The sequence below is a fragment of the Pan paniscus genome, chromosome 7 (genome assembly GCF_029289425.2).
Source record: "Pan paniscus chromosome 7, NHGRI_mPanPan1-v2.0_pri, whole genome shotgun sequence".
NCBI classification, from domain to species: Eukaryota; Metazoa; Chordata; class Mammalia; order Primates; family Hominidae; genus Pan; species Pan paniscus.
This window is the reverse complement of record NC_073256.2, coordinates 126,794,810-126,810,427: the sequence shown is the minus strand read 5'-3', so window position 1 is coordinate 126,810,427 and position 15,618 is coordinate 126,794,810. Positions and strand designations below refer to the sequence as shown.

General features: G+C 33.5%; 1 protein-coding gene across 1 annotated transcript in view; it reads right to left on the bottom strand.

Moving 5' to 3' along the window:
• The window catches only part of PKHD1L1 (PKHD1 like 1), a 165,337-nt gene that overhangs the window by 93,170 nt on the left and 56,549 nt on the right, over positions 1 to 15,618 (bottom strand). The window contains exons 22-28 of the mRNA XM_063606533.1: positions 14,416 to 14,579; positions 12,986 to 13,158; positions 8,438 to 8,585; positions 6,528 to 6,682; positions 4,234 to 4,356; positions 3,659 to 3,764; positions 442 to 552 (exon numbers count right to left, since the gene is read on the bottom strand). Coding sequence (XP_063462603.1) covers positions 442 to 552; positions 3,659 to 3,764; positions 4,234 to 4,356; positions 6,528 to 6,682; positions 8,438 to 8,585; positions 12,986 to 13,158; positions 14,416 to 14,579 — 980 coding nt within the window. The remainder of the gene's footprint in view (positions 1 to 441; positions 553 to 3,658; positions 3,765 to 4,233; positions 4,357 to 6,527; positions 6,683 to 8,437; positions 8,586 to 12,985; positions 13,159 to 14,415; positions 14,580 to 15,618) is intronic.

Genomic DNA, 15,618 nt, shown 5'->3' with positions numbered 1-15,618 from the left:
TAAATTCTACATTAATGGAGAGAGGTTCAATGGGACTGGAAGTCAGGAGATGGCCAGGTCCTCTTCCTGCATGGCATTGTCAAAACATGGGCAGACAGGACCATGGAACACAAGAGAAGCATTTCATACATTTTTGTGTCCCAGAGACCCACCGAAGCAAGAAAGATTTCATGTAACCTCCAAATGAAGGGGGAAAAAAGATAAAATTAAACTGTTATAGGATAAAGACACCGTACAACAGTGAAATAGTCTGTGATCATAATCAAAGATAAGGCATTATATAGACCAGGTTGCCAATTTCATGACCCCATAGGGATCATGATAATTGTAATACTGGATCATGATAATTGTACACGATCAAGATAATTGTAATACTGCCCTTTGATTCTACTTTATCTTAGAGAAGAACAATTAGACTTAACAGTTTTTAAAAGGACCTACCATCCACAGAAAGAAGAGAACAACCTACTGGTCCAACTGAGACTGTTACAGCTGAACTAGGAGAAAATCCAGAACCCACTATGGTTAGAATGGTGCCTTCTTCATAGGACCCTAAAAATGATCAATTTAAATAACAATATTAAAGTTAGAAAAATAAAACCTGTTGTTATGAAATCAGACATTTCTCAAATAAAAATAAGTCTATCTTCAAAAGATATAAACAATAAGCCTAACAGGAGAGCAGGGAGAAAAATCCACATTTATTTGTCAATGGCATTTTATTTCCATTATTTCCATTGAATTACTCTATATCTGTTCATATTTTGAAACTGTGTGTTGACAGAGACTAGTGGAAATAACTATCTGATTGAAAATATGGCATAAGATAAAGAAACAAATTATTCTCATAACAAAGAAATTAAGTAGACATCTCTATATGGTAACTTAGTATATGATGGACTTGCCATTGCAAATTCATGAGGAAAGGATAAACCACGAAAGTAGTGGTATGGACACTTCCCATTTGAAAAGAAAATAAGATTCTTCTGTTTATGGTGATACACATCTCAAAGTGCCTGGGACAGTTCTGGTTTACACCTGTGTTCCAGCGTCTTAAACTTAAGGTTCTTCCATTCCCTCTTAAAAGTGTCCAGGTTTGATCAACAAATTATAGATAGATAGATAGATGGATAGATAGATAGATAGATAGATAGATAATTACATATCTAACTATAACAAATCATATATATATGATCACCCTACTTATGTAACACCATGCACAATATAGATTCTACATAGATTCAAATAGCTAAGAACAAAAAACAAAACTCAAAAATTTTATAAGTAAATATAATCAAATATCTTGATGACTTTGAGGTAGAAATGGATTTCTCAAATATGATACACGAAGTCATGGGGTTGACCATAATGGAATAAATAAATAACCTAGAATAAATCAATGACTTTAATGTTTTTGTAAACAAGATACTAAATCAAAGCACAGCTAATATACTGAGAGAAGCCATGTGCAAAGGATTGGTAAACATAAAATATAGTAAATGGTTACAAGTAAATTTTAAAAAGACAATTCAATAAAAAAAGGAAAAAGGATGCTAACACTTTGCAGAAGAAATAATCTGAATGTCCAAGAAACATATGAGAAGATGATCATGTACATTACTAATAAGGGAATAGAAAAATTTCTAAAAAGTGTTAACTTTCACCCATCGGAATAGTTAAAATTAGGAAGCTGATCACTTCCAATATTGGCAAGGATGTAGGGGATATGTTGCTATTATATTTGCTGGTAGTATAGCCACTTGGGAGAGCAATTTGGTCATCTAGTAAACCGAATACTCATACAACCAATTGTTATCCAGTAATAGCACGTCTGGGTATATACTCTAAAGAAGCTCTAACACGTATGCAATAGGAGGTTTGTACAAGAAAGTTCAATATAGTCTTATTGGTAAAAGTGAAAACTTGTAAACAATCTAAATGTCCACCAATAGAGGAACTAGTAAGTTGGTGTACTCATGAAATACTTTAAGGTGATTGATTAGGTGTACATAAAACCACATAAATATATCTCAAAATGAATTCTGAATGAAAAAAGTAATACGCAAAATAACATTTACATTGTAATATTTCATTTGTAAGCTTACAAAACTGGCAAAATTACCGTGTGTGTGTGTGTGTGTGTGTGTGTGTGTGTGTGTGTTATATACAAAAGGTATTTAAAATGTCAAGGAAGAATACACACACAATAATTAATTACTGTGATTGCCCCTCAAGAGTTATTTAGGGGACTAGGTCTTCTAGGGATGGTGCTTAAAGAGAAATTTAGCTGTTCCTATAATATTTCTTTCTTAAATTGATGATTGGAAGTAAATATGACACAATGTTAACAGCTGTTAATTTTCAGTGAAAAATATATGTATTTTTGTAGTTTTCTTTATGCTTAAATTTTCACAATTTTAAAAATGATCCAAATGTGGCAAAAGGCAATTCAGATTGTTATATTGGGTAAGAAATAGTTTTTCAGGAAGTGCATGTAAAAGTGGGAATTCAACCATCCTGGCCAACATGGTAAAACCCTGTCTCTACTAAAAATACAAAAATTATCTGAGTGTGGTGGTATGCACCTGTAGTCTCAGCTACTTGGGTGGCTAAGGTGGGAGAATCGCTTGAACCCGGGAGGCAGAGGTTGCAGTGAGCTGAGATCACACTACTGCACTCCAGCCTGGTGACAGCAAGACTCAGTCTCAAAAAAGAAAAAAAAGTGGGAATTCATTACAAAATGCAAGAGTGGATATAAACATAAGGATACCAAAGGACTGTAACCAAATTAAAGTTCATCAAATCCTTATTCTGGAGAGTTTTAACCCCATGTAACATGAATTATCCCAAAGTTAGTATCATCACTATTTAAAAAAGTCTGAAGAATATATTCTTTCAACACGAAAATGCACTACTTTTAAAATTTTAATAATTTTTTAGGAGGTACCAATATAAAATTAGTTGGCGAATTTTCCTACTATCCACCAAGACTAAATATGTAACTATAGCATATGAGTTTATTTTTCTGATTGAAAAAAGCCATCCCTTACTATCCTGATTCCTGCTGTTTTATTTCAGTCCTTAGTTGCTCAGGCACAAAGCATAATCACATTTTTGAAGCAATAATACCATTTATGAAGAAATGGCATAATGTGTTCCTTAGATTGAGTTCCTGGCAATAATTTTTATATCTCTTATTCTCAAATCTAGGACACGATTATATTCTTTTATGAAACAGCAGATGTCTTGTTACTAGCCTTTTAATACTAACTCTCCTAGAGGAAGTGGTCTCATAGAATAAAAGACTCCACTTAATACCCTAGCTGGTACAGTTGAACAAAAGTTCCTCAGTGTCCAAGTGAAATTTTAGAGACTGAGTCTAACTGGTGAAACTGGAGAAGTTTAAGATTAGTAAATCCTCTACTTCAAAGGCAAGATTTCAGCTTCAAAAGAAATATTTTTTTTTCAAAAATAAATAATTAGTGCCCTTTCCATAGCTTTTTTCTCTGATAGGGTTTTTAATTTTCACAATGTAGAACTGTTTGCTTGCTTTAGCTAGTGACACTAGTAGAAACATAGTTTTAAAAGTCATTATCAGAGTTTACATTTTGCTGGTTATCTTTCACACCCTAGTATAGGTTAAAAATCAGGAAGTTACCTTGAGAAGGGCTTGTCGCCAAGACTAGGGGAGTAATGTTGGAATCCCATGTAAATCCACAGTCACCTGAGCATTTAGCTGGAATTCCATTGACGTAGACTTCAACCTTCAAGTAAAGAAACAAGAAGCTACAGAACACGGGCAAAGAGGCAGCAGTAGAATATGAATAGGTTTTAACGAAAGTGATGGAATTTTGTTGGTTTGCTAATTTACTGAAACTAATCTATATTTTTTGTACTTTGATATTTCATTCATTTTTGCCCTTGGGAAAGTCACCTAATCTCTTTTCACTTTAATTTCTTCATCTTTACAGAGCTGCTGTAAAGATTGGAGGAAAGATTCCTCTATTTTCAAATTCTGGCATAGTAGAGCTAAAAAAATCTACTATTTTATCATAAGGAAGATAATTTTCCCAAAAATCGTAAAATAATATTATCAAGTTGATCAATATTAAGACAAATGTTCCCATGAAATACAGAAGTCAAACCTCCTGTTTCACCAGGTCTTTAACATATTACAAACTAGTTATACTATTAAAATTACATTAAGCATCATGAGAAAAGTTTCAAAAATACCTGTGGCTGTTGACTGGGTGTACGAAGTAGGTCTCCAAGTACATGTTGTCTGAATAAGCCACCTTCCTTTATCCTTGTAACTGTCATATTAGCCTTTTCTCCAATAATGTTGGAATCATTAATCTATTTTTACACACAATTATTTTACTAGAAAGGTTATAACAAATATGACGACACTAGTTTTTCATTTTAAATTTCAGCATAGGCAAAGGTGAATAAAAGTCAAAGGATGTAAAATAAAATTCAAAACCATTGTAGTCACTTTTTTTAAATAAAAGGAGCCTCTTCAAAAATGAACATAACCTATCCAAGAAAAAAAATTAAGACCATTGCATTATCATACATTGCATCAATTACAACTTGAATTAAAACAAAAATTAACTTGAATTTTTATAATTAAAAAATAAATCTAAAGAAAATGAATCTACTAAACTTGATTTTCTCAAAATGTCCTATGCTTTTTCTGAATATGATAATGGATAAATTATTCTTAAATAATTGAAAAATTGAGTCATCTTTCTATCTGAGAGTCAACTTTTCCTTGTATCATTTTTTACCTTTACCCTGGTTTTTCACCCAATTTTGGAATTATATGTTCTTCCAATGGTAAAAATAAAGCCAAGTTAAATCAGTATATACAATTTGTTCTTCACAAAATTCCTCTGCAAATATGGCAACCTTCTGATGTATTCAGGGACTAGCAAAGAGATAGGAGTCTCCATGCTGGCCCATGTGTGAGCCAAATGATATGGAACAGAAACAATGAATAAGCAGAAGAGACTGATTAGAAAAGATGGAAGAGAGTAGATGCACAGACACCAGCAGAGACACCAAGGGAGGTCAGTCACTAGACCTATCTTCATTGTGGAGTTCTCTAATTTCAGTTCCCAGCCATGTATTTTTTTAAAAATAACCCCCATATCCTTATGACTATTACTATTTTGCACAACCATACAGACTTGTTTTCTATGTTTACATAGTTGTTTTTGCCCCCACTTCCTTATCTTCTCCACTTCCTCTCCTTCCCCAAATGATTTCATAAGTAGAGTTCTGCATTTGTTTCCACTTTATGTCATGAATTTCTTTCCAGGTAAATATATGTGGGTCTACACATGGCTGCATAGTGTTCAATGTGAAAGTTACACCAATCCTTCTGCTATTGATGGGGATTTAGGTTTCTAGGTTTTACTTTTACAAATAATGCTGCAGTGACTACCTTTGTGCCATATCATTTCACATTTATCTTATTATTTCAGTAGAATAGAGTTACATAAGTGATAGTGATGAATCATAAGGTCTCTGTATTAAGATACTACTAAGTTATCTTCCCAAAAGGTTGTCCTAATTTTAATTCTCACCAACATTGCATAGAAGAAACTATTTCCTTGCACTCCCATCATCACCAGAAAGCATTTTTTTTTTTTTTTTTGAGACAGAGTTTTGCTCTTGTTGCCCAGGCTGGAGTGCAATGGCAATGGCACAATCTCGGCTCACTGCAATCTCCGTCTCCCAGGTTCAAGCGATTCTCCTGCCTCAGCCTCCCAGGTAGCTGGGATTACAGGCGTGCACTACCACGTCCAGCTAATTTTGTATTTTTAGTAGAAACAGGATTTCACCATGTTGGTCAGGCTCATCTCGAACTCCTGTGATCCACCTGCCTCAGCCTCCCAAAATGCTGGGATTACAGGCATGAGCCACTGTGCCTGGCTGAAAGCATCATCTTTTTAATGTTTGACAATCTGAGTCCCTAGACTCCTCTCCTTCACATACTCTGGGCCTGACTCCTTTCCCCCATTCTCTTCTTCCTTCTAACTAAAGAAAGGTAATTAGATGACAGCCTAAGGTGTTACTCCCTTATGAACTTGGAAAAATCATCTTTATAACCACAAAAGATCCAAGGCCCCAAAATACAGCTCTCGTGGTAGAATGATAGTGAGGCTGATTCTCTTTGGGACCCCCTTAGCATACATCTGGATTTAGTTCGGTTTAGTTCTGAGACCAGTCCTGACTGTGCTCCACCTGCCCCTGTCAAGGGGATTCTAACACACACATTTCTGGACTTTTTCTAAGTGGGATATGGAGTAAAGTACCAACAGCTATTCTCCATGAAAGAGAACACTGGATCAGCTTAATTTAGAAAAAAACCTTCTCCTTAATTTCCTTTTAAAGAAATTTTAGTTTGTGGTTTGCATTTTTATAATAAACATAGCCTCCAGTTCTTTTTGGAATAATGCAGGGTCCAAATAAGCAAACAGCACATAGAAGAAAAGAGAAGCCAAGCCAAATGAGGGAACCTGTAGAAGATTCTGCTTTCCACAGGTGCTTCTCCATTTGATGTTCCACGCGTAGCCAGCACAGGTTCCCTCTCGTGTAACTGAGATTCTTCCCATTCCCTCCAGACTCTGGAGTGCAAACTGCAGATCTGCAGCTGACACAGCAGCGGGGAGGCCTGCACTCACAGAGGGGTGGCAAACAGCAGGAGTCACAATTCACAAACCGGCCGGATGTGGTGGCTCACGCCTGTAATCTCAGCACTTTGGGAGGCCAAAGCGGGCGGGTCACCTGAGGTCAGGCATTTGAGATCAGCCTGGCCAACATGGTGAAACCCCATCTCTACTAAAAATACAAAAATTAGCTGGGCATGGTGGTGCGTGCCTGTAATCCCAGCTACTCGGGAGGCTGAGGCAGGAGAACCACTTGAACCCGGGAGGCGGAGGTTGTAGTGTCCAAGATCGTGCCACTGCACTCCAGCCTTGGTGACAGTGAGACTCCGTCTCAAAAAAATAATAATAATAAAATAAAATATATTCACACCAATTTTATCTTTAAAGCACATGAAATGTGTACTATGTATTATCACTTGCAAACTCTATGTCCCCCTCCAATGTAGTAAAAATAAAATTTGAATTCTACTTATGCCAAGAATGTATATATTTCCTGGAAATAAAATATATGCAATTTTATCAATTTCAAAATAATAATAAATAATTATTTTTAAAAATTATATGAGTAATGTACCTCAAACTGTGGCCTTGGACCAAATATTTTTAATATCAGTTCACAAATATCAAATATCAGTCGATGTTTTCATATCAATTCATTTTGATATTAAAAATAAAATCCTTTTAGTGTCAGAGTATATTGAGTGTTAAAATGATCTTTTAATATAGAAATACTTTTATTTTTAAAATCAATTTTGATTAAATTAATAACAATGTTAATTTGTATGTCTTTGAAAATACTGATAACCTATAAGTCATGAATATAAAGAGAAACAAACATTTGAGAATGTCACCAGTGTAGTGGATAAAGCAGTGACAAAAACATAAAAATGTCACTTGCCCTGAATAGTTTAGCTTCATGTTACTGACATACTCTCAATTATGTAAATTATAAGAGAAATACTACTAAAAAGGAGTACACCAAAATGTTTATTATAGTTATCTAGATTAGTCCTGTACAACTGATAAATAATGTGAACCAGATACATAATTGTATATTTTCTGGTAGCTATATTTTAGAAAGAAAACAAAACCAGGTAAAATATTTTAATAGTAATAAATTGCATATACTCCCTTATATTCAAATGTTATATTTTGACATGTGGCACTAGTCACATTTTAAGTGCTCAGTAGCCACATATGACTCATGGCTACCATACTGAATAGCACAGACTTAGATAATTAAATTATAGATGACTTTTAAAATCATATTCCAATTCTCAACTTTTCTATTTTAATATTATTGTTATTGTTTATGGCTACCATAGTAGGTAATGAATGCTTATTTTTGAAAATGCATGTATTATAGAAAGTTTTGACTTATGAAAGTCATAATTTCAACTGCCTTTAAAAAATGGCTATAAAAAATTGTTATAAAATTTTGCAGACTTTTTAAAATATTATTTTTAAGGGAAAACAATCGAAATAAATAATGTTAGCTTTGGATGGGTGAAGTATTTCCTAATCTATTAAAAAGAAGGATTTGAAACACCTTTATGATTGGCTATTAATTGACCCTAATATGGTATATATTAATATATATGTATGTGTGACTTTAATATATCACATATTTACTTATATATCAATAAATATTTGTATGTATCAATAAGTAGTAATTCTCAAGTTAAGCAACATTTAACACTTTATAATGTTATACATATGTGTGTGCATATACACCAATATTTTAAAATTTTTTCATATACCTTTAAGAATATGTCCATAAGCTTGAATGTCAAAGCTGCCACTTAGAGGTGGAGATGCAGCTTGAATTCTTCGAATACGAATTTTTGACTCGCCTGGCCAATTATTTCCTCTGTAGACAAACTCGTTCTCTGTCTCATGTGTGATTATCTAATTTCCAAAATAAATATTGATAAAATGATTAAACTTAACAATGGCTTACATGATTTCTATTTCATCATGGTACAATCCTGTGACATGACATAAATGAGCCTCATGTATTCAGGATTCTTCAGAACATTAAGGAGTGTCACATAAATCAACACAGGCCATACCTATATGGCTGCAATAATGAGGCCAAAGTCAACTCATTCATCTGTGCAGCAATCAGCTGGAACTGCAGTAATACCTCATTAATTCAGAATGCACCCTCCATCACTCAAGGAACAAATATTTATTGAGCAGGCACTCTGTTCAAGGTACAGTGCTAATCACTGCAGAGAGGCAAAGGAGCATGAGATGTGGTCTTGGCTATTAAAAAACTAAAATGATTTTTTAAAAAATAGTACATGGAGGCTTGAAAAGTTAACCAACAATTTAAGAAAATTTATGATTTATACAGTGGCAGACCCAGGCTAAAAAAAAAAAATACTTGTTTAATGTTCAGTGCTAATCAATTGACAGAAGCAGCACATGCTGTAGAAATTCATAGATTGTAACCCTAATAGTGAAAATTATATTCTCCTGTTTCTGATACCTTATAGTTATCTGTTACTATTGTAAAATTTAAAATGATAAGCCTTCTAGACCACAGAATGAATAAACATTAGTGCTAAAAGACATAAGCAAGAATGTTCCTAGCAGCTATATTCATAATAGCCCCAACCTGGAAATAATGCAAAAGTTGTTCAATAGAATGGATAAATTATGGTATATTTATACTATGGAAAAATGTACAGCAATCAAAGAGAATGAAACTACAGTATATGCAATGTGAATCTCACAAAATTGAATGAAAGAAGCTAGATTCAAAGGAGTACACACTGTATGATTCTATTGATATGAAGTTTAAGAACAATCGAAAACAATTCAGGGTAGTAGATGTCAAAAGAGTGGTTATTGGGGTGAGGAGTGAGTTTAAGAAAGAAGAGCGGTTCAAGGAAGGTACTTGGGGAGCTAATGATTATCTTCATCTGGGTGTGATTACATGAGTGTATCTACTTTGTAAAAATGTGTTGAATTCAGTAGGTTATAAGATACAAGATAAAGACACAAAAATCAATTACATTTCTATATACAAATAACGAGCATGTGGAAATCGAATTTAAAAACACAAGACCATTTACAACTGCTCGAAGAAAATGAAACACGTTTATAAATCTCACAAAACACGTACTAGACCTGAACTGAAAATTGCAAAATGCTGATAAATGTAATAAATGAAGACCTAAATATGCTGGTAAAGCACAAAGAAGACAAATAAATGGAGAGACATACTGTGTTCATGGATTGGAAGACTCAATATCACAATGGTGTCAATTCTCTCCAAAACAGTCTATAGATTAAATGTAATTATTGTCAAAATACCAGCAAAGTTTTTTTGTAGACATAAATAAGCTTATTTTAAAATTTATATGGGAAGGCACAGGACCTAGAATAGCTAAAGCAATTTTGCACAAGAAAAATAAAGTGAGAAGAATCACTCTACTCAATGTTAAGTCTAACTATTCAGATACAATAGTCAAGAACGTGTGGTATTGGTGGAAGGACTGACACATACACCAATGGAAAGAATAGAAAACTCAGAAATATGCCCACACAAATATGATTTTTGACAAAGGTTCCAATGTAATTAAATGGAAGAAAGATAGCCTTTTCAATAAATGGTGCTGAAACAACTGGAGGCATAGGCAAACAAATGAACCTCAACGAAAAATCACATCTTACATGTAAAAATTAACACAAAATGGATCATGCCCTTAAATATAAAGTGTAAATCTATAGGATTTTTAGAAAAAAAAAAGAAGAAAAATCCTCAGGACCTAGAGCTAAGTAAGTTCTTAGACTTGAAACCAAAAGCACCGTTCAAAAAAGAAAAAAAAAAGTGATAAATATGGCCTCATAAAATTTTTAAAACTTTGTTTTGTCAAAGACCTTATGAAGAAGATGAAAAGGTGAGGTACAGTCTGGGAGAAAATATTTGCAAACCATATATCTGACAAAAGAATTATACCTAGACATTTCACAGTAGAAGATATGTAGGTGGCAAATAAGTTCATAAAAAGATGTTCAACATCATTAGCCATTAGGGAATATCAATTAAAATGAAAATGAACCATCGTTACACACCCTACCAGAACGCCTAAAATTAAAAATAGTGACATCACCAAACACTGGCAAGATTGTGCAGAAACTGGATCGTACACTGCTGGTGGGAATCTAAAATGGTACAACCACTTCAGAAAAAAAATATGGTAGTTTCTTTAAAAACTATACATGTTCTTACCGTACAACCCTATAATTGCACTGTTGGGAATTTAACCCAGAAAAAATGGAAACTTATGTCTCACAAAAGCCTATAGATGAATGTTCATAGCAGTTTAATTCATAATAGCCAAAACCAAGAAACAACTCAAATGTCCTTCAACGGGTGAGTAAACAAACTGGTACATCCATAACAGTAAATATACTCAGCAATTAAAATGAATAAATCGATCAACACAATTTGAATGGATCTCAAGGGAATTATGCTGAGTTAAAAAAAAAAGCCAGTATCCAAAAGCTATGTATTTGTGTGATTATATGACATCTGATTCCATTTTTGTAGCATTCTTGAAACGACAAAATTATTGAGAGAATGAATTTGTGGTTGCCATATATAAGTGAGTGCAGGAGGAATGGAACGAGGGAGATGGCTGTGACAGCATGGCTACAAAAAGGTAGCACAAGAGATACTCGTAATAGAACTGTTCTGGTGGTGGTCAGATGAATCTACACCTATGATAAAATTGTATAAGAACTACACAAACACGCACACACACACACAGCCCTGGAAAAATCTGAATAAGTTCAGTGGATTTTATCATGTCAATTTCCTGGTTATGATATTATGCTATATTATACAAAAAAATTATCATTGGGGGAAAATGGGTAAAGGATATAAAAATAGTTCTGTGCTATTTCTTACAACTGCATGTGAATCTACAATTATGTCAAAGTTAAAGTTCTTAAAACAATTTATTGATCTATACATTTAACATATGTGCATATAATTACATGTATCTATCCCTTGAATTTTTTTAAAAGGTCACAAAAATCTAAGTCCTGTATTCTTCAATGTAAACTTTGATGAATAATTAAAGATAGAGGTTACAGTTACCAATTAGTTTATTGAGGAATCTTGAAAAATGGGAGAATTTTGACACAGATGCTTCGAGAATACAGAGCCTTGAATTAGTTATTATGTTTTCTTTTTTTTGAGACAGAGTCTCGCTCTGTCGCCCAGGCTGAAGTGCAGTGGCGCGATCTCCGCTCACTGCAAGCTCCGCCTCCCGGGTTCACGCCATTCTCCTGCCTCAGCCTCGGAAGGAGCTGGGACTACAGGCCCCCGCCACCACGCCCGGCTAATTTTTTTGTATTTTTTAGTGGAGATGGGGTTTCACCATGTTAGCCCGGATGGTCTCGATCTTCTGACCTCATGATCCGCCCGCCTCGGCCTCCCAAAGTGCTGGTATTACAGGCGTGAGCCACCGCGCCCGGCCAGTTATTATATTTTCTAATAGAGCTAAGAGTAAAGCACTGAAAAGCATTTGTAAGATGCTAATCTTGAAGATATTAAGACTAAAACATTGGGCCAGGATGGGATAAAGGCAATTTTTTTGGAGTTTTTATAATTTTTCAGTAATTTTAATCATAAAATTGTTTACTTTGCAAAAATTTTCTGTGAGGCTCTAATCCAATTACAATGGTTAATGATTATTTAATCTTTAATCTTGAGCTTATTATACTTGTTTTTGGTTTGCGGTAGGAAATTATATTAACTCATTGAATATTTTTATAGAAATTTAATTTAAAATTTTTCATTATATTTGTAATATTTAATATTAATCTTATTACAAATGTACAAAAAATTGTTCAGGTCCTTCTGGAATTATGAAAAACCACTTCTTTCTTCCGTTGTATAAATTTTCATACAAGCAAAAATAAATGGTGTGTATAACAAAACAATTAAAAAGCATAATGCAGAATCTCAATTTTTCTCTCAATAATATCTGTTTCAGGATGTTTATTGGAAGAGACCATAATTTTTTCTTTTACATCCACAGAGAAAACTCTACTTAAATATGACTTTGTTTTTTAAGGATATTTCTCCCTGTTTTCCTTCCCATAGACATATTTCTGTAAGAATTTTTTAAATACTTAAAGTCAATTTTCATACTCCAAATCTTCATATAACCTTAGAATAGTTAGTTGTCTTTTCCTGTTAAAATATTCCATCTGTATGTTGGTTATTTAAAAAAATTAAAAATAAAATTCACTACATAAAAATTAATGCAAAATTCTAGGCTTACCTGCCCAAAGCTCACAGCCATCATGGGTATATTGTAACTGCAATTGTATGAAGTCATGGTAACAGAATATTGGTTTGTCATAGTTGGCCCATTTGTTTTGGTCTGATTCACCTGAAAGTGCTCTAAGAATATTCCTTTATTTGCTAATGCAGGAAGTCTTCTCTTGGGCATTTCTAAAGAATATAAATAAAAATATTAGGTTGGTGTAAAAGTAACTGTGGTTTTTGCCATGTAAAATTAACCTAATAGAGAGGAGATAAAATTGCATTGCTTCTATTGCTAAAAATAAAATCATCAAATAATATCAACATTGTCATGAAGTATTTAAAATCAAGTATTAGAAAGAAGACCTGAAGGCAAGTAGTTTATGAAGCTTGCTAAACTTTCACTTTTATATTATGAAGCTCTATGTCTTTTGACATATGAACCCTATCAAGTAAAAACCAAATATTTAAAGGCCACCAATCCCTGGGTTTCCTGCAGCCTTCTGTGGTTAGTTAGCTTTGTTCTGTTCTACATCCCCCAAATGTGGTGCTCACTAGGATGTGTGCTTCATGAGGGCAGGACAAAGATTGTCATCTTCATTGCTCTTTTCTTATACTTGACACAATGCCTGACACATAGTAGGTGCTAAGTGAATATCATTTAATGAACGACAACATTTATCCCAGCACAATCCATCTGTCTTATACATGTTCTACCAATCATAATGTAGGTCTGGTGACAGCAGATTCAAAAGGAGTGACAATGAAGTAGTAGCATTTACATTAAAAAAAAAATCAGTTAACTCACCACCTTGCACTTGAAAGCAGTTTCAAAGAAAAGGATTCTAATGTTCCTCTCAAAAATGGGAAAAGTCACTTTTAAGGTGACTGTTTGGAGTTAGGTTAATTTTTTAAAAGATCGTAGAGTTTAATTTTTATTATTATTACATCTAATAAATGTCATGTCTATTAACATGACTAGAAACACAATGCTAACACTATTGAAATGAAGGTTTCATTTGTAGTATTATTAATTATCACTCTTAAGTCTATGGAAAGTTTCAAGTCAATCTTAGTAGACAGATGTCAATGTCAATAGTTGCATTTTGGGAATAGATCTCTCTCATGGTAGTTGGTTTCTCAAAAATAAAACAAAGCAAAAAGAAAATGTTTGACATAGTGTATTTATCCATAAACAAAATCCTGGACTATAAAGCAAGTTCTTGCTATTGTGAGAAAGTTTTCATTAAGGATTCATTTATCCTTGGAATAATCACCTTGCACTATTCATTACAAAATAAAATCATAATATTATTCAGATAAAAGAGTGACTCATTAATATTTAGATATTAATGTTTCTATCCATGCTGCAGAATATAAAAATAATTTCCATGGTAAGATTTTACTATATTTAGATTAAAGCAGAGATAAAATGATACAACATACCATCCAATGTTGAGATTGTAGATGTGTGTCCAATGTACACTACATCCACATAGAAGGACTGTGATTCTGATGCTTTATGTAAACTAATCCTCTGAAGAGAAATATTTGTCCCAGTGTATTTCGTTCTTACGAGATCCAGAAGGTCTATGCAAGTGTAAGTCCAGCTGAAATATGGTTGATGAATTTGTTGTATAGATCAGTGGTAATGTTTAAGCAAATACACTTTAAAAAGCATTAAAATTTTATAGAGTAAAATATTTTTTCCCACAAGAAGACCATCATGGGAGCTTTATTAGCACAGAAAAGCAGCCATAACAAGGCACAGCAAGCAGAAACTTACATTGGCAGTAAAAGATTTAGCATTGTGTACAAATATAGGCTTTCTTTTATTTGTAGCCTTGGCAGTAGCCATAGGAATGTAAAATAACATTGTGTAACAACAAGTAAGGAAACTAAGAAGCACAGGCATTGGCGTAGAGCACATTAACAAAACAAGACACAAGAATGGAGTCAACAATTTTCATGAACAATACCAGGCATAGAACAGTAAGTTCAGTCCGCTGCTAAGAAGCAAAACTGGAACTTTATAACACTTCCAGGAAAGTTCCCTGGAGTAGCATTGTCCATTGTTCTAAGTGCTTTAGAAGGGTGTTAGTTGTAGATATAAATGGTTGCACAGTACCTTTTAAATGTATAACTCAGATTCAGATTTTCCATTAAATCATAACTGCATTGGAATCCCATAAATTACAGTTAAGCATTAAAGCTACAAGAGTTTGTAACACATATATAAGTATTTCCATTCAAATAATCAAATACAGTTTAACAATAATCTTTCATCAGCTACCACTGTAGTTATTAACTGACTAGTTTGTTTGGGTACCTTATAGTCCCATTTTCTTCAGGGTTCATAAACTCATCATGGGATCCACCTCTAGCTCATCAAAGATTAGACTACACATATCAGTTTTAGAAAATTGTATGCAAACATTAGACATTAAGTTAAAGTGGTCTTTAAATTAAAAAAAAAAAGTACTTAGGGCCTCAGCGTAGAATTGTACAACTGATTATACAATTCTAAAATTTTAAAAACCACAACTTAGAAAATTTGGCATACTGAACAGGACCTTTTATAAGGGAAAAGGAGACTGCAAATGATATCAAAACTGAACTGTATGCTGTGCCTTTGTGATTAAATAATTC